Source organism: Panthera leo, chromosome B4, assembly GCF_018350215.1.
Source record: "Panthera leo isolate Ple1 chromosome B4, P.leo_Ple1_pat1.1, whole genome shotgun sequence".
NCBI lineage: Eukaryota > Metazoa > Chordata > Mammalia > Carnivora > Felidae > Panthera > Panthera leo.
Window position 1 is genome coordinate 129087074 of NC_056685.1, and position 27030 is coordinate 129114103.

Here is a 27030-nt window from a genome sequence, read left to right on the forward strand (position 1 = left end):
CAGCTCTAAAGCCCTGATTTTTTCTCCCTAAGTCATGAGAGCCACTGAAATATTAATAGTGCAGCTTCCCAATTTGGGAAAGTGAAAAGCCCTCGCTTAAGGTGTAGTTGAGAAAGCAGGGGACAAAGTGTTTCCTTATACCACTAGCACGTGATGACGGGGGAGTTTGGAGAACTTTGTCCTGGCTTTGTCACTAAGTCTGGAACCTTGGACGAGGCACTTGGTCTCCTTTTGTTCACTGGCAAAATGAAAGTGATACAACTACCTTCCGCAGCTGGTGGAGGGGCCAGGGGTGTCTAAACACCCATCTGTGGACAGTGCTGTCAGAATCACCCCAGGGGATCTTGGGTCCCGAGAGGTTCTGATTCCGGAATCCTGTTTTGTGAAAAGCTGAGAGAGTCCAAAGTGCAATCAGGTCCAGGAGCCACTGATTATGATGACATTATGTTTGCAAAGAGTAGGCATCCAAATAGCGGCTGTAGATCTTCCCACCATAGGCCTCGTTTCCAGTTTTCTGTGAAAGGGACGTCAATATTCCTTATTTGTAGTGAAAAGGGAAAAGAGGGAGGGGACAGACAGGGAAACAAACCATCTTGATTCTACGAACAGGAAAAGGGCTGAATAATCTGTATTCTATTCATACTATGGAGAATTATGAGCTGTTAAGTAGAATGAGTTCAGGGGCACCTGGCTGGCTCAGTTGGAAGAGCGTGCAACTCTTGATCTTGGAGTCGTGAGTTCAAGCCCCACGTTGGGTGTGTAGAGATTACTTAAAAAAATAAAAATAGTAGAATGACACAAATCTATCCTGTCCTCAGAGAGACTTCCAGGAAGTATAACGAGAAAAGCAAATTTCAGATTTATCTGATTTTGTTACACACTGTAAAAATACTGGTATTTTACACTCCCCAGTAAATAGGTTTACATGCCTGTGGCAAAGGGAAGGAAACATTTGCCGTGGTTCATCGTGGAGGGTGGGAACGGAAGACAAGGGAAGAGAGATGATGCAGCCCTCGCTGCTGCTTGAGAACGCCAAGTTTTACCAAATCTTCCCATTTTTCCAAGCGAGGTTGGGTATCTGGGGTCGTGAACTTTCGCAAATTTTAAGCACTGGCAAATAATGAAAAGTCGTCTACGATGGAAAAAGAAAAATCACCCTTTGGGTCGAAGAAAACACCCCTGGGACCATTTTGGATCCAGAGGCGACTTATTTCTAACTCATCCCCACCGTCTGGAAGGGTGTGTGCCAGGGAGAGCCTGGCGCGGGGGGCGAGCGGGTTTGCGCGGGATCGACAGCTTCGGAACCCCCACTTCTCCCAGCCCCTGGCTCTGGAGGCGGACATGGTCTCACGAGGCTTGTAAAAGGCCTGAGGAGTGTCCGCAGGCAGCCCTCGCACCGCGCCCGCCGCCCCCGGCGCGAAGGCCTCCCCTCCGCCATCTTGGCTCCCGCCCCGCGCCGCCGCTTCCTCCCGGATCAGAAGTTTCGCGCCAAATTGACCAGCAAGCAAAATGGAGCCCGGAAGGAGGCCAGGGACGTGACGTCACGGGCCCCGCAGCCAATCCGCTCCAGCGGCCTGTCCGGAAGGTGGGGCTCGCGGGCGCAGAGCGGTCCAATCGCTGGCTGTGGAACCTCAGCGAGCCAATGGGGACGCAGCGGCCGCGGCGCCCGAACGCGGCGTCTCGTTTTTTCCCGCGAAACTCGGCGGCGGTGCGTGGAGGTGCTGGTGTACCCGGGTCTGGGGGTTGTGGGGTCGCAGAGGTGAGACCGGGGGTGGGGGGTCTGCAGGTCTCAGCAACCGAGGGCGCTGCAGGGTGGGCAGGCGTTCTCGCCGGCGAGCTGGGGTCCCCCCGCCCCGCATTCGGAGCCGAGCCCACCCCCGCCGGCTCCAGCTGTTTGTCCCCGCGCCAGGCGCAGTCATGTCGGGTTTCGACGACCCCGGCATCTTCTACAGCGACAGCTTCGGGGGGGACACCGCGGCGGACGAGGGGCAGGCCCGCAAATCGCAGTTGCAGAGGCGCTTCAAGGAGTTCCTGCGGCAGTACCGAGTGGGCACCGACCGCACCGGCTTCACCTTCAAATACAGGTGCGGGCTGGAGCAGGACAGGAGGAAGGGGGGCACACAGACCCCCCCCAAGTGTGGCGCCGACAGGGGTCGCACGTCATCACTCAGAGCCGGCTAGTGTCGTAGAGCACGAATCGGGGGACACGGGCCCAGAGAAATGAGGGAGCATGTCCCAGGTCCGAGGATCGGGGTCCCAGCCATGCTTCATCCGGCCGCACCCTTGTGGCCTTTGGTTTTGTACGTGTTATACCTGAAGCTAACTTTTGAGTGGTCACCTGTTGAGTGGGCTCCTAACAGCCAGCTAGAGCTCCTAGGGTCCTTTGATTTTTTTTTTTTTTTTTTTTTTTTAACCCATGACTTGTTTCTGGTCGTTTGCTTCTTGTTTTTCCGCGTACTGTCTCTGATGTCTCCTAAACTCAAGTTCTCTATGGGTGTGAAAGGTGAAGATGGTAGTTAGGATTTATTTACTTCATTCATGCAGTCATTCTGATTTGCAACTTCCATTGATCAGCACCTGCTGCGGGCCAGGCACTGTTCTACTGAACCTGCTCTTTGTCATTGTATAATCAGCGGCATCATGTCAGATCCTTGTAGGTCCAGCCTCTGTCCCTAGCACCTTAAAAGGCAGAGGTGGATTTGTAGGTTCAGGCTTGGGCAGGACCAATTATTGAGTGACTTCCAAGTAACAGTCTCTGTGTCATCAGTAAATGGTGCCTCCCCCTATTCATGTACCAGCTGACATTGACCATCTGTGTGCCAAGCATTGTGCTAGGCATTGAGGTATGAAGATGGAAAGGCCTATTGCTTACCCTTTAGAAGCTCTTAGGTCCGTGAAGCTTATAAGTCAGTGGGAGCAAGGCATAGAGGCCAAGAGACGATTACAAAGTGACAGTTACCTCAAAGGAGGACTATATGGGTGTCTGGGTGGCTCAGTTATTTGGGTGTCTGGCTCTGGATTTCAGCTCAGGTTGTGATCTCGAGGTTCATGGGTTCAAGCCCCACTTCGGGCTCTTCGCTGACGGTGCGGGACCTGCTTGGGATTCTCTCTCTCTTTCTGTCTCTCTGTCTTCTCTGCCGCTCGTGCTCTGTCTCTCTCTCAAAATAAATAAATAAACATGAAAAGAAATTAAAGGAAAAAAAAAGGAGGAATATAGAAGGAAGTTAGGGAGGGCTTCCAGAGGAGCCCAAGTTTAACACCTAGCTGAGAGAAGAGTTTCAGGTGTGGAAGGCATTCCTGAGAGGGGCAGTTGCATGCATGGGCAGAGAGGTAGGAGTGGCTTTTTATAATAGCAAGGGGCTTTTTGGGCCAGGGTGGTCATTTTGTGTGTGGCTCTGGGACATAAGGCGGGGGGGGGGGGGGGTGGGGGGGGGATAAGGTCTGAGATGAGGCTGAGGAGAGGGCCCTGTGTAGGTCAGTGGTCCCTAAGTGTGTTTTGGGACAAGAATCCCATAGGATGCTCTGTAAAAAGTGCATCTGGTGGTTGATAAGACAGACACAGTCTCTGCTGTCTTTGGGCTCCCAGGTTTGAGGTGTGTAAAAGGCTCCAGGGAGTCCTGCAGCGAAAGAGCTGAGTCTCCCAGACCCACCTGTGTGTGCACACAACCCTGTGTTGGAGTGTTGAACTGTGCTTTGGCCATCTTGTGGACGATCTCCACGGAACCTGTTTTTTTTTTTTTTGGAGGATATACCTCTGTCGGCAGCAGGGAGCCTCCGCAGGGTTATGTCACAGAACCACCTGGAACTCGATGTGTATTTGGGAAGAGGAGGGGGTGGGGCGGGCAGTGGTGGTGCTGGTGTGGGCAGATTTGGGGTGCAGGTGCGCCTCGGCCAGTGTTGATCTCTTCTGCACCCTCCCCCGCCCCCACCCTGCCACCTGCCCACCGCAGGGATGAACTCAAGCGCCATTACAACCTGGGGGAGTACTGGATCGAAGTGGAGGTGGAGGACCTGGCCAGCTTTGACGAGGACCTGGCCGACTACTTGTATAAGCAGCCAGCCGAGCACTTGCAGCTGGTGAGTGGGACCCCGTCCCTGAACCTCCCCTCCCCGCTCCAGGGCCGGTCCTGCTCTGGTCACCAACAGCTGTCTCCTTCCTCTTCAGCTGGAGGAGGCTGCCAAGGAGGTGGCCGATGAGGTGACCCGGCCCCGGCCCGCTGGCGAGGAGGTGCTCCAGGACATTCAAGTCATGCTCAAGTCCGACGCCAGCCCGTCCAGCATTCGTAGCCTGAAGGTGGGTCCCCTTAGAGGCTAGTCTGAGGGTGGCAGTGGCTGCTGCATGGTGCACTGGGGCTTCAGACAAAGGCAGATCTAAGTGCCAGCTGTGTGACCCTGGGCAGCTCACTCAACCTCTGAGCCAGTTTCCTCCTCTGTAAAATTAACTCATAGGACAAATGTTACTGAGCTCCTTCTGTGGGCAAGGCATTGAGTTGGTTCTTGGAGAAATCACATTGAGCTAAACAAAAAGCTCTTGTGTGGGGTTTATGTCCACCCGTGGGGTGTGGGGGGAGCCCTGAGTAAAGCAGTGAATATCACCCAGGGTGATTTTAGTTACCTATTTTTTTTTAATGTTTATTTTTGGGAATGAGCAAGCGTGCATGCGAGGTGGGGAGGGGCGGGGAGGGGCGGGGTGGGGGGAGGAATTCCAAGCACAGTGCAAAACCGACGCAGGGCTTGATCTCGAACTATGAGATCATGACCTGAGCCGAAATCAAGAGTCGGATGCTCAACTGACTGAGCCACCCAGGAGCCCCACCCATGATGATTTTTGGATGTTCCTAAGTGCAGTGGAAGAAATCGGGGGTGGCCCTGTGGGAAAGACAGAAAGCTTCCCTGGTGGAGAACCATCTGAGCGGAGACCGAGCAGTGGGCAGACAGTTGGGAGAACATTCCAGGGAGGCAGAGGTACAGCCTGGACAAAGCCTGAGTGGTGAGGGGGGCATGGTATGTATGGTCAAGGCCATGCTGAAGGACAGCCGGCGAGGCTAAGAGTGATCGGGAAGCAGGAGGGGCTGGCATCTGAGGGGTTTATTTGTTTTAGTTGACAAATACTGAAGGCTGCTGTGCTCCACGTGTGGGCTAGACTCTCATGTAAACAGACAGGACTCAGTTCTCACAGAGCTTATGGTGGGAGAGACAGATACAGGACTTTGAGATAACTTCAGGAACCGTGATAGGAGTCATGAAGGAAAGAGAAACGCGAGTAAATATGACAGTGGCCGAAGGAGGTGGATGGCGGTCAGAAGAGGCCTCTCTCAGGAAGTGATGTTGGAGTGAGTCTGAGTGAGTCATAGCTGCACGACAGCCCAAGGGAAGAACATTCCAGGCTCAAGGAGAAGCAGGTGCAAAGGCACTGAGGTGGGGACAGTGGTATGCTTCAGGGAATAAGAAGGAACCAGTGTGGCTGGACCCCAGTGAACATGAGGGTTGAGGGAAGGAAGGGGGAAGGGAGGAAGAGGCCAGAGGGCCCGGGCTTTCCAGCCATGGAAACGCTTGGATTCTGTATGGAGCGCGGTAGGAAAGCAGGGGGTGTTTAGGTATTCGAGTGGGCTGGTTCCATTGGCAAACAGTCCCTTTGGCTGCCACGTGGAGGACAAATTATAAAATTGGCAGGAGTGAGAGCCAGGGGAGCAGTGAGCAGGAAGTGATGGTCGTGACGTTAGTCGTTCCGTTACAGGGTGGTGGTTAGAATCTAAGGAGGTGATGCACTTGGCTGTACTCGGCATGCTCCATAGCGGGGCCCAGATGTCACCCTTTTAGCTAATGGCACCTCCTCATCGTGCGTCATACTCATAAGGCCATGCTCTGGTCTTTGCTTGACAGATCTACTCCACATCCTGCAGCTCTCTTGGGGGTCCCTGTCAAGCCGCCTTTGGCTGGCACGATGCAGGTCTGTTCCCGAAGCAGGGCTGTGAGTTCTGGAGCTTGTCGGCTTTATCTATTCCCAGCACCAGGGAAGGGCTCCGTGACTATGTTTGGAATTAAACTCAGTATCACGCTTTTCTGTGGAAGCGGGATTGGACCTGTTTTGGGGGGCAGCTGTCTCATGAGGGAGGCAAGCCTCCACTTCCCCCCAGGGACACGCTTCCGACTGTCAGACTCATTGGAGAACACATTGAATGACCCACTTCAGGTGATGGGTTTCCTACAGTAGAGGAGGAGCCCTCTCTAGGAGGATCGCTGGTCAGGGATGGCTCGGAGGGGCTGAGACTACCCCAGTCCTTCGGGATTCTGGAGTGCCAGGTGCCCGTGTCTTTGTAGATTGTTGTCTGAAAAACATGCTCTGGGGTGGTTCCAACAGTTCCGGTGTCCCCGGCTTGTGGTGGGCACATGTGGCCTTACTTAGCACAGAGGGGGCCAGCCTCTTTCCTTCTCCGCCTCCCATCTCCCAGGCTTTGGTGGAGGGGGTGTCAGCATGAACCTGTAGCCTGCCTGTCCCAGGAAAGCCACTGGGAACTGGAAGAAAAGATAGCGAAAGGAACTTTTAAAAAAAAATCTTTTTAATTTTGGGCTCCTGAGTGGCTCAGTCAGTTAAGTGTCTGACTTCGGCTCAGGTCACAATCTCGCGGTTTCGTGGGTTCGAGCCCGGCATCGGGCTCTGTGCTGACCGCTCAGAGCCTGGAGCCTGCTTCGGATTCTGTGTCTCCCTCTCTCTCTCTGCCCTTCCCCCGCTCGTGCTTTGTGTCTCTCACTCTCTCTCTCAAAAATAAATATTAAAGTCCTTTTAATTTTAATTTTTTAATTTTAAGGAAGCCTCCACCCAACGTGGGGCTTCACCTCAAGGCCCTGAGATCAAGAGTCACATGTTCTACTGAGTCAGCCAGCAAGGTTCCCCTGAAAGGAACTTTTCTTGTTTTGTCTTATGGAAAATTACACATGGAAATGGAATAGTGTAATGAATCTCATATACCTTCACCTAGGTTTAGTGGTTAACATTTTGCCTTTGTTCTTTTTTTCTTTTCTTTTTCTTTTTTTTTTTTTTTTGCCAGAGTACTTTGAAATAAATTACAGAAGTGCCACTTTATCTCTCAGTACTTCTGCATACGTGAGAAAAAGATTTTCCCGTGCACTCTCTGGGGTCCCTGTCTCCCTTTAATCAACCGCCCTCTGGATGGCTCTCTTGCAGTCGGACATGATGTCGCATCTGGTAAAGATTCCTGGCATCATCATCTCGGCGTCTGGGGTCCGAGCCAAGGCCACCCGCATCTCCATCCAGTGCCGCAGCTGCCGCAACACGCTCAGCAACATCGCCATGCGCCCCGGCCTGGAGGGCTACGCCCTGCCTAGGAAGTGCAACACGTGAGTGGGCCTTGCGGGGGGCCCCAGGGCCTTGTTGGGGGAGGGACATCTGAGTGGAGACGGGAAGCGTAGGGACCAGCCTGCAGCGCCTGCAGGGAGAGGGGCTGGGGCAGAGGCGTGCCCTGTGGGGGTGGTGCGGGCGGGTGCGCTGGGGCTCAGGGCTGAGAACCAGGGGCCACGTCCTTCTCCATTGGTGAGTTCTGTTCCCACCGGCACGTCCAGACAACTTGTGCGGGGAACCCAGGGTTCGAAGGGGAAAGCACTCCAGGGGGATGAGTCTGTCTGGAGTCTTCTGAAGCACACTGGCTTGCTGGGGCAGCCGGGCCAGCGACATAGCACGCTTGTTCATTTACACGTTGCCTATGACCACATTTGCACTGTAGAGACTGCGTGTGTGGCCTCTTGGCCCGTAACACCGAATGTTTATACTCTGGCTCTTACAGAAAATGATCTCCACCCCTGGTCTGAAGGGCCCACGCCCTCTCTCAGGCTGCTCACGGGCCTCTGCTGGTCCCCCTCAGCCACCTGACCAAAGTGTCGGCAGTGCCCTGGGCTCAGCCATGCTCCCTTCTGCACTCATTCCCTGAGTGGTCTCGGGCTTTAAGAATCATCCACGTGCAGACGACACTCACATGTGTCTCCCCTGAACTCCAGAGTCAGACCTGGTTGTGGGCGGGATGCCCCCAAGCCGGTGCCCAGGGGACATTGCAGATTTGAACCACACTGACCTGACCTCCATCCCACCCCCCAGATCTGTCCTTCCACAGCTCCCCTCCCCCGCCCCAGATGGGAGCCCCATCTTTTCAGGTGCCCAGGCCCAAGTGCTCGGTCTCAGAATGTTTCTGGGAAGTCCTTTTGGCTCTGCCCTTAAGATTGCATGTAGAGAACCAGACCTTTTCTTAACCTCCTGGGCATGTCTGTTGTCCTCTCACCTGGAGTGGTGAGTCCCGGGCCCACCCTCATCTCCCAGTCTGTTCTCCACTCTGCAGCCGCAGGTGACCCAGCCGTTTCCGTGTCACCCAGAGACCAGCGCTGTCCTGGCCCGCACGGCCCTCCACAGCCCTCTCTGGCCTCCGGTCCTCCCCCAACTCTGGACCCAGCCTCGCTGCCTCCCTCCTAACACAGGGCCTTTGAACATGCTGTTTCCTCCGCCCGGAACATTCTTTCCTCTGACCTCCACAGTCCACATTCTCACTTTTTCCATCAGCTTTCTCTTCTGTCCTCTCACAGAGGTCCTCCCCCAGGCCTCCAGCTTACACTGGGTGTGTGCGTGCCCAGTCACTCTGTCACCCACCGACTTCACGGCATGGAGCACTGCCTGTCGTCCTGTCACGGAGTCATTCGTTGGCTGGCTTTTTCTTCCCTGACTAGACCATAAGTTCATACGAGCAGGGACGCACTGCCGTGTCCCTGGCCTGTAGAACTGTGTCTGGCACGTAGGGGGTGCTCTGCTCTAACGCCTCTGTGATGGTTGAACTGTGACTTCGTCACGTGGAGGTGAACAGAGGCCTGGACCCTGAGGATGGTCTTCAGGTGCCCAGACCCTCACCGAGAGGTCCTGGGATTTGAGCGGGGGTTCCATAAGGTCACTGGTGATTTGGCTCCTCTACCTGTGGGGACCCCGAGACCCTCGTGGGGCTTGGAAGTGTGACCTGTCCGCAAGGGGGAGGAGCCGGGCCTGGAGCAGACCTCCCTGCTCCTCACCTGGCTCGTGGTACCCCACAGAGCTGCACTCCTTTTCAGGGCCTTGCCCCGCTGTTGCGGAGACCCTCAACTTGCCGCGGGCCAGAGCTTGTCACCGACTCCTGGGGGGGGCTCCCTGGGGTTTGGGTTCTCGGGGGAGCTCTGGTGACCCTTTCTCCTCCCCCTGTGCAGGGATCAGGCTGGGCGCCCCAAGTGCCCGCTGGACCCCTACTTCATCATGCCCGACAAGTGTAAGTGTGTGGACTTCCAGACCCTCAAGCTGCAGGAGCTGCCCGACGCGGTGCCTCACGGCGAGATGCCCAGGCACATGCAGCTCTACTGCGACAGGTGACACGGGCTGGGGCTGGGCGCAGGGAGGGGCTCCCACCGGGGCGGCGGCCAGGCCGAGTCCCCAGCTCAGGTGCTGGGTGTGGCCGAGTGAGTGTGGTGGGCGGAGAGGGTGGCTCGTCGCGGAACACCCCTTCGCTGGCACCCTGGTGCCTCCCATGTTTCCGCTCGTCCTGTCGTCCCCGAGTCTGTGAGGGCGTGTAGCCCCTGCTGTGCGGGTGCTGGACCTGGAACCCCGAGAGGCCGACTGGCTCCGTGAGGGCTCCGGTTCTGGGTTTTTCCTGGGGGGGGGGGGGGGTCCCCGCAGCGGAGAGCCCCTGCCTCACCTGCATCCCTGGCTCTCTGTTCACCCTCTTCCTTGGGTTTTGCCGAAGGATCGGGAAGGAGGGGAGGGTGCTTGACTCTAGAGTCTGGTCCCCTCTCGGCCACCTGAGCGGAAGACTTGGCGCCGTGATGGGGGTTCGTCACCTGGGCTGGTGCACCTGGGTGTGCGTGCAGGTGTCCTGTGCTGTGTGGTTTCCTGAGGCGTGGATCCACAGGTCTTGTTAGCTTCGTCAGTGGCAGTGGGACGTGTAGAGGTCAGACTCGAGCGAGTTACATGAGTTGGCAAAGCCTCGGTTTGTTCATCAGGAAAACGGGCGTAATGACGGTCCTGAATCTCTAGTTAGGCTGCTGGGAGGTGGTAATTGGAAGATGCACGTGTTTAGCATAGTTCCTTAATACAAATTGTGTGTTTGTTGTTGATTAGGTTATTCTCCAAGCAGTCTGTAATCCAGACTCAAGCAGTGGTGTGTGGGAAGAAGGGCCTTAGAATCCTCTCAGAACAGTGACAGTGATGGTGACGCTCCTTGGTGGCATGTGACTCTTTCCCGCACGGAAAGCACTTTTGGGTTGTTTCCTCTCTTGATCCCGTGATATCGCTGCCCCCACCCCCCCAAGCTCAGAGATGAGCGGTGACTTCTGAGTGACAGGGTCCGGATGTACACCCCAGCGTCCCCACTGCTCCAGCTCTGGCTGGAGGGGCTCGGAGACTGCCTTCTTCCAGCACCTTCGTTTTGAGAAGAGAATGTGAAAGTCCAGAGGCAAAACGAGTTGACGGAACGGAGCTCATGGGGCCGTGAAGAGGCAGAAGTGGGGGTGGCCCCTGCAGAGAGGCTGGAGGGCCTGAGGAGGAAGGCTTGGGGAGCCCGCGGCGAGTCTGACAGCAGATGGGACGGGGATGGGGCTGGTGAAGGGGTGGGGAGCCAACACGGAGCCAGCTGGAGCCAGCTCAGGCGGGGAGGCCTCTGGTATAGATGATAAGGTGGACCATGAGTGTGACAGGGTGGGTGAGCGGGTCAGAGACCTCCCTGTCCCCACCAGGCCCTCATCTTTGTTTCTCCTTCTTCCCTGTTCCCTCAGGTACCTGTGTGACAAGGTCGTCCCCGGGAACAGGGTCACCATCATGGGCATCTATTCCATCAAGAAGTTTGGCCTGACCTCCAGCAGGGGCCGCGACAGGGTGGGTGTGGGCATCCGGAGCTCCTACATCCGTGTCCTGGGCATCCAGGTGGACACAGATGGCTCTGGTGAGTTGGCTTTGGGGTCCTGGCTGTGCTGCACTCTGGGCCGAGCCCCTGTCATCTCTCCTCTGGATCGTTGCCGGGCCTCCTGATTTCCCCGTCCCCACCCTTCCCAGCGGTCCCCAAGGGCGTCTGCGATCTAGTCCCCTAGCTCCTCAGAACCCGTTCCCCTCACTTACTGGACCCTGAGCACAGGCCGACTCCTGAGGGGCAGAACCGGGGTCTCTGCTCAGGCTTGTGGCGTCCCAGCTCTGAGGCCCTGCCCCGCAGGGCGCCCTGATCGGGCGGTGGGCTGGCCAGGGTCTCCCTCACGTAGCACTCACACACCCTCCCTCCCCGGCCCACCCAGGCCGCAGCTTTGCCGGGCCCGTGACCCCACAGGAGGAGGAGGAGTTCCGGCGCCTGGCCGCCCTGCCCAATGTCTATGAGGTCATCTCCAAGAGCATCGCCCCGTCTATCTTCGGTGGAACGGACATGAAGAAGGCCATCGCCTGCCTGCTGTTTGGGGGCTCCCGAAAGAGGTGGGGGTCTGGGTCCCTCCAGATCTTGGAGGGGATGAGTAACTTGGCTCCTACGAGAGTAGCTGCTGATGGTCAGGACTTGAATGTTCTTTTCATTTTCCTGGGACCCTCAGCCTTGCCTGCTACTCCCAGGCTCCTTCCCCATCAACCAGGCTTGCTGTCAGCTGGCTTGTGGTTCATCTGTGGTCTCCCGTTTCCTTGGCTGTCCGTGCCCTGGAGGCAAGCTGTCTCCCCCATTGCTACCATGGGCAAGGCTAGGGGACACGGCAGCTGTGAACGAGGGTCTCAGCCCGGAGCCCCTGGCTGCCTGCTGCTCTGAGGCTCGTGATAACCCGGTTGGGGGGCCAACTGCCAGTCCTCCCCATGACCAGCCCAAGTGCCAGCCTCGCCCACCTGCCCGTCCTCCCCCAGGCTCCCTGATGGACTCACCCGCCGAGGAGACATCAACCTGCTGATGCTGGGGGACCCGGGGACGGCCAAGTCCCAGCTGCTGAAGTTTGTGGAGAAGTGCTCTCCCATCGGGGTGAGTGCCTAGGGCTCACTGCTCTGCTTGGCCACCCCAGTAGGAAGGCAGGCTGCAGGCAGGGCTACCGGGTCCCCAGGACCCCTGGGGCAGCTGGCTTCCCAGAATCTCTTTCTCGTTCCTCTTGCCTGTGGTCAGGACGGCACAGAGGGAGGAAGAAGGGAACCAATGGGTGTGGGTCGGTTTGGGGCCGTGGGTGGAGTGCGGCCTGAGAGCACAGGCTCTGGATCTCTGCCTGGCCAGTAGCTGGCTGGTCACGGACCGCAAGCAAGTCACCTATTGTCCCCGAGACTCTGTTTATCTACCCACTGGGCCATAATGTTGGTAATAATCACGTGAAGATTAAGGGCCGGGCCCTGCTCGCAGTGCATTACGTACATTTACTCACCTGACCTTCTGCTCGCTGCACGGTGGGTGTTGTGACCCCTTTAAGGAGGAGGAAACGGGTACAGAAGAGCTCCGTCTTGCCCGGGGTCCCACAGCTAGTAAGTGCAAGCACAGGGATCTGACCCCAGGTGTGTGGTAGGCGGGGTGCTCTGTGCAGTGATTGGGGGCCTGGGGGCTCAGAGAGGGCGGGGATGGCCATCGTGGCCAGTGGGACAGGGCTGTGCCAGCGGGAGCTGTAGTCTGGATAGACCGGAAGTATGCCACGGGCTCTGTGCCGGAGCAGCCTGACAAGCATGTGTGCACTACAGCCATGAGCCATCGGGGTGGGCTTACGTTTCTTTAAAAAAAAACAAAATTATTTATTTATTTATTTTTTAAAATATTTTGTTGTTCTTTATTTTTTTTTTTAATTGTTTTTTAACGCTTATTTATTTTTGAGACAGAGGGAGACAGAGCATGAATGGGGGAGGGGCAGAGAGAGAGGGAGACAGAATCGGAAGCAGGCTCCAGGCTCCGAGCTGTCAGCACAGAGCCTGACACGGGGCTCGAACTCAACGGACCGCGAGATCGTGACCTGAGCCGAAGTCGGACGCTTAACCGACTGAGCCACCCAGGCGCCCCAAAACAAAATTTTTTTAATGTTAATTTTTGGGAGAGAGACAGAGACAGAGGCAGAGCACGAGTGGGGGAGGGGCAAGGAGAGAGGGAGACACAGAATCCAAAGCAGGCTCCGGGCTCTGAGTTGTCAGCACAGAGCCCGATGCGGGGCTGGAACTCACGAACCGTGAGATGACCTGAGCCGAAGTCTGCTGCTTAACTCTCTGGGCCCAGCCAGGTGCCCCCAGTGGGCTGAAGTTTCTGGTGGCCACGTTAGAGACCTAAAAGGATCAGACGAAACTAATCTTACTATTGTGTGTAGCTCAATATATCGGAAGCGGTGTTGTTTTAGTTTGTAGCTTAACATAAAAAATGCAGTGGGATACTTCATATCCTTTCTTTTTTTAAGGGCTAAGTTTGAAATGGGTGCATATTTTACACCGTAAGGCCACCTGGGTTGGGACTTGCCACAGGGGCAGCATGTGGTACTCGAGTCTGTACAGAGATGATGGGACTGGGGCGGGGGAGCCTTCTCCTTGGGGGTCAGGCGTCCCTGTCCCAGCCCTGAGGCCACCTCGAAGTGTGTCCTTCATCTCCGGGTCTCCGTTTGCTCCTCTGTGAGCCGGGCCCCTGAGGGTCGGTTCCCAGGGTTGTGGCGGGGCTCAGGTGAAGAGCGCGTGTGGACACCCACCGGGCCAGACTGGTGCCGGGGCTGCCTTCCTGGCCCAGGGGAGGAGCTTGGGGTTCTGTCCTGGGCTCTGGCCGGCTTTGGTGTGTGAGCTTGAGCCAGCCCCATCAGTCTGGGCCCCGGCCTTACTGGGGTCAGAGCGCGGAGCTGGAGATGTGCAGGGCCCTGACCCCTCCCCTTCTCCCTGCAGGTGTACACATCGGGGAAAGGCAGCAGCGCGGCAGGCCTGACTGCCTCAGTGATGAGGGACCCCTCGTCCCGGAACTTCATCATGGAGGGTGGGGCCATGGTCCTGGCCGACGGTGGGGTCGTCTGTATCGACGAGTTTGACAAGGTGAGTCTGATGGTGACGTGGCTGGCAGCTGGAAGGTGGAGGTGTGGCCTCCTGTGCTCAGACGGCACAAACCGCCTCTGACTTAGAGCCCGGTGTGGTCAGTCTCCGGGCCTGTTATCGAGGGAAGTAGTTTAATCTCTCTGAGCCTCCGTTTCCTCATCTGGAGAGTGGGTTCGTGGTCACTGGTGCGAGAGGTCTCCACGTTCCTGCCATCCGCCAGGCATAGAGTTGGGGCTTGACTGGTAGCTGCTGTGGTTTTCCTGCTGCCCTGCTGCTCTCCTGCCCCCGTGCCTGGGCCTCAGACGTTCCTGTCCCACACAGATGCGGGAAGACGACCGAGTGGCGATCCACGAGGCCATGGAGCAGCAGACCATCTCTATAGCCAAGGTGCGTGGCCCCCGTCCAGCCTGGCCCGGCGTGCGTGGGGAGGGTGCTGGCGGGGGGCCACTGTTCGCCAGGGCCAGTGCTGGCAGTAGCCGCCGGCCTGGGGTCGTGGGGCGCGTGTGCACGGACGCACGGAGGGGACGTGCCCCCGGGTTCTCATCTCTGCCATCTGCTTCCCTCCCTCTCCCCTCAGGCTGGGATCACCACCACCCTCAACTCCCGGTGCTCCGTCCTGGCTGCAGCCAACTCGGTGTTCGGGCGCTGGGATGAGACGAAGGGGGAGGACAACATCGACTTTATGCCCACCATTTTGTCCCGCTTTGACATGATCTTCATTGTCAAGGACGAGCACAACGAGGAGAGGGACGTGGTGCGTTTGAAGACGGCCAGGGCCACAGGGCTCACAGGGCCGGGTCCAGCCAGGGCCGCAGTTCTGGGGGAGGGTCACCAGGGCTTGGCCCAGAGTCCTGACCATCAAGCCGACTTGCCCGTAAGTGGGCAGCCCAGGAGGGGTGGCTGTGGCTGACAGAGAACACTGGACTGGGGGTCCAGTCCTGCCTCCTGTGTGTGTTAGGCTGTGCGGTTTGGGTCAGTCATTCCCTCCCCGGGCCTCAGCCCCTGGTATACGAAACAAGGAAGTTGATCTCTGCAAATAATAGAAGCCCGGCTCTGGCCAGGACGTCTCTGGAAGAAAGTAGTGGTTTATGTAATGGGCAAGCCTAAAGGCGTGTGGCTCAGCTGCATCCGGGGCCCCGTGGTCAGAGCTCTCTGCTTCTGCCTCTGCTCTCCCTCCCTGCTGGAGGCTTGTACTCAGGCAGATGCTCTCCTTGTGGCCTATACGGCCCTGGCAGCTCTGTGATTTTGTCTGGTTGGCTCACAGACCCTGAGGAAAGAGAGGCCTCCTCCTTTCCACGAGTTCTGGCCCTACCAGCTCCTTCTTCCTGCCTGCTCAACTTCTGTGTTGGGATCCAGGCTGGGGAGGGCCTGTGGGCTGACCCAGTGTCCCCTCTGCCTCCCCAGATGCTGGCCAAGCACGTCGTCACTCTGCACGTGAGTGCACTGACCCAGACCCAGGCTGTGGAGGGTGAGGTCGACCTGGCCAAGCTCAAGAAGTTCATTGCCTACTGCCGAGCGTGAGTCCTAGGCATGGGCCCTGCAGGAGTGGGGTTGCCTGGCTCTCCTAGGGTGGGAGAGACCCTGGGCCTGCTTCTTACGAGGGATTACAAGAAGGGATGCCTTCTTACAAGTGAAGCCCTCCTGAGGGTTCTGGCTAGGTTCCTTTCTGAACTCGCACAGGTCACTCGGTGGCTTTTGGCTTACATTGCCACATCTCTAAAATGAGATTGTAAAAATCAGAAGGTCTTTAAAGATCAGCTCGACTCTCACATGCAGGGAGGCGGTGCAGTGTGGACATCGTGCACACGGGCTCTGGGGCACGTCCGCCCCACCGTGTGACCTTGGGCGAGTCAGTTGCCCTCTGAATCTCCCGTTTCCTGGACTGGTGTTGCCTAGGGTTTTTGTAATGATGGCACGGTGATTAAGTGCTTGGCAGAGCCCCTGCACCGAGTCAACATTCGGGAAATGGCAGCTGAGACTTTTATTCCTGTTTTCTTCACAGCCGGCCAGTAACTGTAATCCTACATACAATAATTACCCTGTGCCGGGTGTTCTCTGAGTATTTCACGTGTAAGCGAACTTTAGCCCTGTCCCTAAACCTTTGAGGGACCATAAGAATCCATTTTACTGGGGCTGCGGCTAAGAAGCTGAGGGAAGGAAAGGTTAAGTAGCTTGTCCAAGGTCCTGAGTGGGAGGTAGGAGAGCAAGGATTTGAACCCAGGTACCTGGCGCCACGGGCTGTGCTGTTAGCCACGGTGTGGAGACGCTGGACATATGCCTCGGTGGCCTCTTGTTGGGGGTAAAACCTGAGGGTGGAGGAGTCTTCAAGAGCCCCTCCGGTGGGAGGGGAGCACTGTAGTCCGGTAGGTCCCTCAGTTCCCCCCTACCCACCCTTGGAGTGATGGAGTGGCGCAATGACTCCCGTCCTGGGTCCTTGTCACAGTTCTGAGCTCCTGTGGCCCCGTCCTCAGAGGCTCGGGCCCCAGCTGTGAGGCTTGCCCCATCTTGACGCCAGGTCTTTGGTGGCCTTGGGGAGTCGACTCCTCCCTCCTGGCTCTGTCTTCTCACCCTCAGGATGAGGGTTGCCTTAGGTGATCTGAGTATTCCCCTGAATCTGTGACTGTCCCTTGGCTGGGCAGCATGGTGGGTGCCCCAAGAACCCTTCCTGGCCTCGTGTCAGCTGCTCCCCACCATCCTGCAGGAAGTGTGGCCCCCGGCTGTCGGCAGAGGCTGCAGAGAAGCTGAAGAACCGGTATATCATCATGCGGAGTGGAGCCCGGCAGCATGAGAGGGACAGCGACCGCCGCTCCAACATCCCCATCACCGTGCGGTGAGCCGGCGCGGGAGGGCCGGGCCCAGGAGGGCTGCATGGGCCTCCTCGGTTTACAAAAGGGTGTGCCTCGCAAGCCAGGGCTGGGGGCCCTTGCTCACCGCACAGCGCAGGCCTGTAGTGAGGGCTGCGGGTCAGGGAGGCTTTTGGGAGTATAAACCCTCACGGTATGTACTTCTTGGCCTGTTTTAAGGTTGAGAAGACCTGGGACCCTGTTTTCTGAATTTTGTCTGGTTTCCCTCGTTGCAGGGCAGCATGAGGGAAAGGGAAGGGTCCAGTCATGGGAGTTAAAGAGACCTGGGTCCTAGGCTCTGGCCGACTGACTGCAGGGAAATGGCTTTCCTTCTCTGGATCTCCCGTTTTCATGGTTAACTCCTCATTTTTGTGAAATTATACAGTAGAAGATAGTGATGAAGAGTTTGACCCCATCTCGTCTGAATCCTGTTTCTAGCATTGATTAGTTAGAAGTGATTTTGTTTGTATGTAATGGAAAATACAGAGTAAATAAATCGGAGTTTATTTCTCTCTCACATGTAAAAAATGTTAGAGGGTGGGTGGTCCAGGACTGATGCGATGACTCCTCAGAGTCGTTGGCAAGTGGGGCTCTTTCATGCTTACCCTTATCCTCCTAGTCTAAGATGGCTGCTGGAAGTTCAGCCATCACCTCTGCATTCCAGGAGACAGGAGAGGCAGGAAAAGAAGGGCCCATCTCTTTAGGACATTTCCTGAAATTCCCACAAAATGTTTGAACTTCCATCTTCTTGGCCTACGTTAGTCACATAGACACATGTAGATACCAGAGAGGCTGGGAAATGTCAAATTTGAGCTGGGCGCCACATCCTGGAGTAAAAATTGTGGTTCCATTTCTTTGATGTGTATTTAATTTTGAGAGAGAGCTGAGACAGCGCGAGTTGGGGAGGGGCAGAGAGAGAGGGAGACACAGAATCCGACGCAGGCTCCAGGCTCCAAGCTGTCAGCCCAGAGCCCGACGTGGGGCTCGAACTCATGAACCATGAGATCACGACCCGAGCCAAAGTCGGACGCTCAAGCGACGGAGCCACCCAGGCGCCCCTGGGGTTCCGTTTCTGAGGGTCATGGGGACCGCAAGCAGTCTCCCCCATAGTCTGAGACCTTGGGCAGGCACCTCCCTGCTGCTGTGCTGGGACAGGGGCGGGGGGTGAGCTGAGTCCCCGCCGCGTCCCCTTGCTCCCACGCAGGCAGCTGGAGGCCATCGTGCGCATCGCCGAGGCCCTCAGCAAGATGAAGCTGCAGCCCTTTGCCACGGAGGCGGACGTGGAGGAGGCTCTGCGGCTCTTCCAGGTGTCCACGCTGGACGCTGCCTTGTCCGGCACCTTGTCAGGTGAGCAGGCGCAGGGACCCGAGCTGGGTGGGGGGGGCAGGGGGGCGGCCACAGCCGGGAGGCCCGGAGCATGTGTCGCGTCTGTGCCTTTGCCGAGCGTCCTCCTGGCGGTGAGCCCCCGTTCCCAGTTCCGCCCCAGCCACTTCCTTCCACGATGACAAGCGGTGGCTTCTCTCCACACCCTTGGAGACGATCCTCTTGACCCAGTTAATTAGTAAGAACTGTCATCTTGACCTCATCTGAGAACGATGGCACTCCTTGTGAGCTCATAACCGTTCTGAGTGCTTCCAGAACTCTTTCCTGTTTACTTCCAGCTGTCCCCACATCCCCCCCACCCCCCCGAGAAGCCAGGCGGGGCACTTAGAAATAAGACAGTCATTCAGAGGCCTTTTCATGGTGCCAAGGCTGCTGTTCGTTAGCTGGAATGCAGGTCTCGGCCCGGAGGGCAGGGAAGGTCAAACTGCCATAAGCCCTACAATCTGCTTCAGGCTCAGTCTTTGAACAGATTTTTCTGGATCACTGACTGTGCCAGACTCTCCTGGGAGTAGATTCATTCCTTCACTGAGCAGGGTGTGGTGTTTGTCAGGCGTCGTTCCAGGTGCTAGGGGTGTAGGAGTGAACAGATCTCCAAGTCCTTGCCGTGCGGGCCTCATTTTGGATGGGGAGAGATTCGACAAAGGCAGATAGATGGGGTTCAGGCAGTCAGAAGTGCACTGGGCTGCAGGGGCGGGGGGGGATCCTGGCAGGCCGGATATGTTGGAGGAAGATGGTCTGGAGGGCTTCTCTGAGGAGGTGACATTATTCAGGAGTGGTGTGAAAAGAGGAAATAAGGGCAGGGGGAGAGGACACTGTAGGGGGAGGCTGAATGCCACGCCTCCAAGGAGGGAGCAGGCTTGGCATGTTCAAGGGTGAGTGTGGCCGGTGTCTTGGGTGGTGTGAGGGGCCTGATCGCCCCCACCCTCCCCTTGGTGAAGACTCAGTCTCTGCCCTGGAGGGGATTCCCGTCAACATGAGAAATTTGCTAATGGGGGCTCTTGGGTTTGCTGATGGCCAGAGGTCAGGTGTGATTTGGGACAGCGAGGTTTGAGCTGGGCGTCGTAGGCTGCGTAGCAGTTTGCCTTGCAGATCCGTTTCATCCTGGAGCCTTGAGGTCCCCCACCCAGTGGCTCCGCTGACCGTGCCCCACCCTCTCCTCAGCTGAAACCCCAGGGCATCTGTAGGCCTTGGTCAGCAGGAGGAATGTGCCCTGCAGCAGCAGATGTGAGCCGTGAGCCTGGTGCTTGCCTGGGCCCCTTGGGGCACCTCACAGCCGTGGTCTCCGGGCAGCCTGCCCTCCCTCCTTGGGGCACTGGTGGGTTCGGCTCTCTCAGATCTGCTCCTCCAGGAACTTTGTCCCTGCTGCCTGACCAGCCGGGTGGGGTGCAGGTATTACGGGCTCTCTCTCCAAGTCCGCCCACGTCCTTCCTCAGAGCCCTCCCCTGGCCGTTCCCAGAATCAAAGCAAAACCAGTGCCATGGCCTAGGGCCCCCAGGACCTGGCCCCTGGTCGCCGGTCTGGCCACGTCCCTGGCCCCTGGACTGGGTTTCGAATGAAGTCGGGTTTCTACCCCTGTGCCTTTGCATCTGCCAGTCCGTTGCCTGGAGCATCTTTCCACACAGGTGTGCTGTGTCCCCTGACTCACGGCTGTGTCCAGCCATCTCCACAGGCCCGTGCTGTCCCCCATGCACCGTTCCCCGGCCACCCTTTCTTGGCTCAGGGGCCCCGTCCCTTCAGGTCTCCCACCACGAGCAGACTGAGGTCTCCGGTGCCCCGTCCCCACCTACCCGTCTCTCTCTGCCCACAGGGGTGGAGGGCTTTACCAGCCAGGAGGACCAGGAGATGCTGAGCCGCATCGAGAAACAGCTCAAGCGCCGCTTTGCCATCGGCTCCCAGGTGTCGGAGCACAGCATCATCCAGGACTTCACCAAGCAGGTAAGCCCTCCCGTGGCCTGGGGGGGGAAGCGGGGGGCTCGCGCGGCCTGCCTCCCACCCACCCGGCACCTGTGTCCTGTTGCTCAGCTGACAGGCCTGGGTTGGGGATGGGGATGAGGTGGCTCTTCCTCGCCCTGGACCTGTTCCCGTCATTCATCCCCTAGAGACGGCCTCAGTCTGGGGCAGGGCTGGTCTTCTGTCCCATCAGGGGAGAGGACGGGGGGCTGGTGTTCTGGTACCACCACACCCAGGCTCCCCCAGCACCTCCTGTGTATCTCTGCCCTCGCTGCCTGGCTTTTGTGGGGTGGGGAGGGGCAGAGTCAGGAGGGGGAGTCTCCAGTTCATGGAGGACAACGTTCGAGAACCCAGAGAGGAGTGGGGCCTTCTGGGTGCTGTGGAGAACTTGTGGTCTTTTTTTTTTTTTTTTAATTTTTTTTTACATTTCTTTCTTTTTGAGAGAGACAGAGCGCAAGCTAGGGAGGGGCAGAGAGGGAGACACAGAATCGGAAGCAGCTCCAGGCTCTGAGCTGTTAGCACAAAGCCTGACACAGGGCTTGAACCCACGAACCGTGAGATCATGACCTGAGCTGAAGTCAGACGCTTAACCGATTGAGCCACCTGGGCGCCCCAACTTGTGGTCTTTAAAACCACAGGAACAATCCACGCCTTTCTGATTTCAGCTCCTCTTAGCATACGTCATGTCATTTGAATCTTAGAGCAGTTTCACGCAGCAGGTGGTACCACGCTCGTTCTATATGTGAGCAGACTGGGGCTTAGGGAGGTTTAGGGGGTCAAGAGCTTCGGTGCTAGAGTCAGGTGGACTCCGTTCAAGGCCCAGGTCTGCCACTTAATTGCTGTGTGACTTTGAGCACGTGACTTAGCCTCTCTGTGCCTCAGCTCCTGGCCCGTAAGATGAGCGTAATCACAGTACCGGCTGCGTGGGGCTGTTGTGGGGGTGGAGTGAGTTGAGGTACAAAGACTAGAACGGTGCCTGGCACGTAGTAGAGTTCAGGAGGTGTGAGCCCTTCGCGGGAGCCAAGGAGATGGGTGTGAAGGCCTTTGATAAACCGGAAGTTCTCTGTGAGCAGGGGGGATACGTGGGGTCCCCTCTGGAGGCACGCTCCTGCATCCAGCCTTGCGTCCGCAGAAATACCCGGAGCACGCCATCCACAAGGTCCTGCAGCTCATGCTCCGACGGGGCGAGATTCAGCATCGCATGCAGCGCAAGGTCCTGTACCGCCTCAAGTGAGCCCTCGCGGCCTCGGACTTGCCCGTGCCTCCCGCACGGCCCGCACCCCGAACGTCACTGCCCTCCGCCTCCCTGCTGCCATCTTGAACTTCCCACGCGCTCTCCACCTGCCCTGGAGGAAGGAGCGTCCCCCCTGCCTCGCCACCTCCGGGCGCCTGCCTCTGGCGCAGGTCCAGGAGGCGTGCTTTTGGTGTTTGTTGAAATAATAAAGCCACGGTGCGTTTGGATGTCTCTGGGCTTCTGCACTGGGTAGCCCGTCCCTGCCCCCATCTTGCCCTGCAGACCAGTCTTGGAGCCAGACCGAGCGGGGCATCTGACCTGCGTCCGCCCCTCAGGCCCTTGGGCAGCGCCCTTCCCTTTTGTGCTCCGGGTTCTTGAACTGCTCGCCAGCCGGCAGCGGTTGAGAATCCCACCAGATCCGGGACCTGTGGAGGGCTCCCGGGGGGTGCGCAAGATGGGCTCTGCTGCTCCCCGGAGCCTGTGGGGGCGCGGGGGCCGTGCTCCTGCCTCAGGCCCGCCCAGTCCCCACGCTTTTCTGTGCCTCAGTGTCCGGACCGTAAAGGGCTGAAGCTAGCACGTGCTTTGCAGGGTTGTGTTCGGGATAATGACAGCGAGGTGCTCAGGGAGGACGGGGCAGTGCGGTGAGACGCCAGTGGCTTTTGGGATTCGGGGACATGGATTCCCACAGGCCTTAGAGCAAAGTGGCTGAGAGGGGAGGTGCCAGCGTTGTATGCACTGGTTTGCTCCCCATGAGCTCCCTGTAGCTGTGTGGCCTTGGCTGAGGCAATCGACTTCTCTGGGTCTGAGGATATGCCTTTTGCCGTTTCCTTTTTCTTGGGCAGGGAGGGGGGTGGAATTAATATCCATCACCACAAGTAGTTAATTTTTGTGTGTGTGTCATGGAAACTTTAATTTTAGGGAGCATGAGTGGGGGAGGGGCAGAGGGCGAGAGAGAATCTTAAGCAGGCTCCATGCTCCGCGCAGAGCCCGACACGATGCTCGATCCCACGATCCTGGGATCATGACTTGAGCTGAAATCAAGAGTCAGACCCTCAGCGGAGCCACCCAGGCATCCCTGGGATGGGAACTTGTAAGATCTCTCTTGGCGACTTTGAAACATTCATAAGACAGTATTAACTATGGTCCCCATGTTGTGCGTTACCTCCTCATGGCTGACTGACTAGCAAGTACGTACCCCTAGACCCCCTTCACCCATTTGCCCACTCTCCACCACCCACCTCTGGCAACCGCCCATCTATTCTCTGTGTCTCTTGAGGTGTTTGTTTTGTTTTTTGTTTTTTGTTTTTTTTGTTTTTAAGACTCCATGTATAAGTGAGGTTATACAATATTTTTCTTCGACTTCCTTTTTTATGGCTGGATAGTGTGTGTGTGTGTGTGTGTGTGTGTGTGTGCATACACCTCGTTTTCTTCATCCATTTTTCCGTCAGTGGACGGATTCCATATCTTGGAATTAGGTCCAAGGTCGTTTTTGTATCTTGGCTGTTGTAAATGTTGCAATGAACCTGCGGGTGCTAGGTCTTTTCAAATTGGTGTTTTCATTTCCTTCGCTAAAAAAATGGTGTTTTTATTTTCTTCGTGTAAATACGGAGATACTGACAAGTGGAATCGCTGGGTCATATGGTATTTCTAGTTTTAGCCCCGCGGTGACTCTCTATGCTGTTTGCCACGGTGGCTGCCCTAGGTCACATTCCCAGTGGTGCCCGAGGGCTCCCTTTTCTCCACTTCCTCGCCAACACTTGTTCTGTCTTGTGTTTTTGAGACTAGCCATGCTGGCAGGTGTGAGTGATGAGCTCGTTGTGGTTCTGATTTGCGTTTCCCTGACGGTCAGTGATGTTGAGCATCTTTTCATGTGTCTGTGGGCCATCTGTATGTCTTTGGAGCAATGTCTCTTCAGATCTTCTGCCCATATTTTAGTTGCGTTATTTTGCTGTCCAGTTACCTGAGTTCTTTATATATTTTGTTTTTTATTTATTTACTTTTTTTTTTTTAACTCTTTATTATTTTTTGAGAGACAGACAGAATACAAGCGGGGGAGGGGCAGAGAGAGGGGGAGACAGAATCCGAAGCAGGCTCCAGGCTCTGAGCTGTCAGTGCAGAGCCCGATACGGAGCTCGAACCCACGAACTGTGAGATCATGACCTGAGCCGAAGTCATATGTTCAATGGATGAGCCACCCAGGTGCCCCTATATGTTTTGAGTATTAGTCCCTTATTAGTATGCGATCTGCAAACACTTTCTCCCATTCTGTGAGCTTTTTGTTTTGTTGACGGTTCTCTTCTCCGTGCAGAAGCTTTTTAGTTTGAAGTGGTCCCTTCACCTGTTTGTTCTGCTTTTGTTGCCTCTGCTTTTGGTGTCAGATTTAAAAAGTCCTCACCAAGGCCCATGTCCAGAAGTTCCCCTGTCTTCTAAGGCTTTATGGGTTCAGGTCTTCCTTCCTTCTTTAACCCATTTTGAGTTAGTTTGTGTGGTGTGAGACAGTGGTCCAATTTCTTTTGCACGTGGATCTCCGGTTTTTCAGCACTGCTGCCTGGAGAGACTGTCCTGTCCCCATCGCATGTTCTTGTCTCCTCTGTCCGGAACTAATGGACCGTGTATGCCTGGGTTTATTTCTGGACTCCCTGTTCTGTCCCATTGGCCTGTGTGCTCCTGAATTTAGCATCAGTGAGCTGGAAGTCGTAGGATTCAGCACCGCAGGTTGTGAGGTTTGAATGGTGGAAAGCACGAGTAACAGCAGTATCGGAGAAAATCAATAGTCCTCGTTGTTTGTCATTATTTTGCTTAATACTGTAATACCAGTAAGAGGGTATAGTTCGTAAAATTCAAGAAAAATCCACGAAATAAGATATTTGCCACTTAAGATACATTTAGGAATGCAGAACCTCAAGCAAAGCATGAATTCAGAAATGCATTACACATTTTATTCTATTAAATTACTAGCAGATACAGTATCTAAAAATAAGCACCATGTTAAAACAAAGACCGCCGCGAACTGAAAGTCCGATTACACGATCTTCCTAAAACCCCGACCAGGAAACCTGGGTGCGTCAGTGTGGTCACTGTTGAGTCACTCGTGTACTTACCTGTGGCAATTTCCAGCCGCTTATAGCTCTTTGCAACTGCCCGGTTCCAGGAAATGGAGGGATGAGAGGTGCTCAATCAGTTTTCCTCTGATTCACTCCTGCTCAAAGCCCATCTCTCCTTGGGTAATTTGGAGAACTTCTGAAGAGCTCTTTGTCGCCTGGTTCGGATGCCCATCTTCTGAGAGCATCGTGAGCGCTTCCAGATCCTCTGCTCCTTTCATCTTGTGCAGGTGGAGACGCGAGCGTTGGCGGCATCCGCTGCAGACCCGAGCCTTCTGTTCTTGTGTTTGGGGGTGCGGGAGGCAGGGTGAGCTTTAACCCTGCCGCCAGGGCTCGCGTTTCTGGGAGGGGGAGAGGGATCTCTCTCCAGGGAGCGCGTTCACTCGGGGTCTCGGCCGTGATGGATGGTGCCCCATCAGCGGGGACTGCAGGGTGGAGGCTCTGTCATCCCACATCGTCAGCTGGGATGCACTTAAGCCCCCGGCAGTCGTGGATGTGGGCACCGTGGTCACCTCTGTTTTACAGATGGGGAAACAGGCTCAGAGTCCCGTGTCACAGCGAGTGAGGGCAGGGTCAGGATTCAAACCCGGCTGTGCTCATGTCACTCTCCAGCAGCCCCTCCCCAGGCAGGCCCCGTGCTCGGGCTGAGCGGGGTGCCGGGGCAGACACGGTTCCGGCCTGGAGGAGGTGCTGGTCCGGGGGAAGAGTGCCCTGGCATAGTCCCCGTCCCCGGCGATGTGGCACGGCAGGCACAGTATGGACGGACCGAAGCGGGTACTGGCTTGGCTGTGACTGGGGAGGGCGGAGCAGGGCTCAGGTGGGTGGGCACAGGGAGTCCCACAGAGGGAGCAGCGGGGCCTGGCGCCATGAAAATCCTGGGGCGTCCAGGGAGCCCCCGAGCCTCCACAAAGACTGAAGGGTGAGGAGGGAGGCAGCCGGGATTTCCTGTGGCTGGCTGGGGTGGGGGGCTGTGCAGGCTGCCCGGAAAGGAGCACCCAGGCTGGGAGTCAGGGCCTGGCCGGGACTCCGTGAACTCCGGGGAGAGGGATCCTAACCCGGGTGGGGGCTCCGCTCCCACCTGCCCCAGCCCGCTGCGGGTGTGGCCCTCTCCCTCCCCTGGCCCTCCGCGGGCTGTTCTGTGGACACCACGTGGTGCAGGCGGCTGCATCTTCGGTTTTGGTTTCTCTTTTCTCATCCATAGAAAGGGGGTGCCAAGAGTCCTTCCCCCCAGGAGGGCTGTGAGGGTTAGCTGAGGTGACAGATGTCCATCCAGTCAGTCCCTTCAGGCACAGAGCTGCTCCTGGGAGGGCTGGAACTTCTCAGATCACCTTTTCCTGCCCTGATGACTCCAGGCCTCTTTGGGCGCCCCTCCCCCCGACTCCACCCCCGGCTTCTGTGGCTCTTGTCCCTTCTATTCCCACTAAGGGAGCCACCCTGTCCCCCGTGTCCATGAGGAGCGACCAGAGGAGCATGCTTGTCATTTAGTTCTTCTGCCTGTTGGTTTGGAAACTTACAGTTTTTTGTTTTTTAGATCTTATTTTGAAGAGTTTATTCACTTTTGAGAGAAAGAGAGCAGAGGAGGGACAGAGAGAGGGAGACAGAGAATCCCAAGCAGGCTCCACGCCGTCAGCACAGAGCCTGATGTGGGGCTTGGTCCCATGAACCACGAGATCATGACCTGATCCGAAATCAAGAGTCTGACACTTAACCATCTGAGCCACCCAGATGACTTAAGATTTTATTCTTAAAGTAATCTCTACACCCAATGTAGGGTTTGGACTCAACCCTGAGATCAAGAGTCACATGCTCTCGGGGCACCTGGGTGGCTCATTCGGTTGAGTGTCCGACTTTGGCTCAGGTCATGGTCCCATGGTTCACAAGTTTGAGCCCAGTATCAGGCCCTGTGCTGACCGCTCAGAACCTGGAGCCTGCTTCTGATTCTGTGTCTCCTTTTCTCTCTGCCCCTCCTCTGTTTGCACTCTGTCTCTCGCTCTCTCAAAATAAAATTAAACATTGAAAAAAAAAAAGTCACACACTATCCTGACTGAGCCACTCGGGCCCCCTGGAGACTTAGACTGTTTTCATTGCCCTCAGTCACGTATTGTTGGGTTTCTACCCACAGTTGGCCCCTGGTCCCTAACGATAGGAGGCTTAAGCCACTGCGGAGACCCAAGGTAACTCAACGCTGTCCTCACTGGGCCAGCTCGTCTGTGCCCACCAGATCACAGATCTTACAGAACCAGTGTACTTAAAAACCCAATATTATAAAGGAAGGTGTAGGAGGATGATACCAGTTTGGGTTTTTATACATTGGAAACACAGGTGGCCCACACTTGAAATGGGTTATTTCAGAGAAGTGCTCGCAGGTACCAGCCTAAAACCCGTTCTCTTGTCTGTAAGAAACAAGACCACAAAAAATACTGGATTTAAAAAATGCAGAAGACAAGTGTTCCAAATATCAGTTCGTGAAAGAAGCTTTTCCATTTGGGGATATAGTAACAACTATTTTTCACATAT

The 27030-nt window shown here is 56.3% G+C and overlaps 1 protein-coding gene across 3 annotated transcripts; it reads left to right on the forward strand.

Moving 5' to 3' along the window:
- Positions 1-1653: 1653 nt before the first annotated feature.
- Positions 1654-21639, forward strand: MCM5 (minichromosome maintenance complex component 5). 3 transcript variants are annotated; one of them, XM_042947672.1, is made up of 17 exons: positions 1654-1708; positions 1910-2084; positions 3951-4077; positions 4166-4294; positions 7187-7359; positions 9235-9390; positions 10792-10958; positions 11302-11473; positions 11885-11996; positions 13859-14002; positions 14324-14389; positions 14580-14756; positions 15407-15519; positions 16704-16832; positions 18050-18192; positions 20036-20163; positions 21311-21639. In XM_042947672.1, exons 2-17 carry the CDS (start codon positions 1918-1920, stop codon positions 21410-21412), a joined length of 2205 nt encoding a protein of 734 aa, XP_042803606.1. In that variant the 5' UTR covers positions 1654-1708; positions 1910-1917; the 3' UTR covers positions 21413-21639. The 3 variants fall into 3 exon arrangements, with proteins under 3 accessions (XP_042803606.1, XP_042803605.1, XP_042803604.1); XM_042947671.1 differs by having other exon boundaries at positions 1658-1718; XM_042947670.1 differs by having other exon boundaries at positions 1662-1759.
- Positions 21640-27030: the final 5391 nt, after the last annotated feature.

Excerpts from the sequence above, each read along its gene's own strand:
- MCM5 (XM_042947672.1), top strand. The coding sequence starts at position 1,918 with ATGTCGGGTTTCGACGACCCCGGCATCTTCTACAGCGACAGCTTCGGG. Across the intron at positions 7,360-9,234 it reads CTGCCTAGGAAGTGCAACAC|GGATCAGGCTGGGCGCCCCA; the intron begins GTGAGTGGGCCT and ends CCCCCTGTGCAG. Across the intron at positions 18,193-20,035 it reads CTTGTCCGGCACCTTGTCAG|GGGTGGAGGGCTTTACCAGC; the intron begins GTGAGCAGGCGC and ends CTCTGCCCACAG.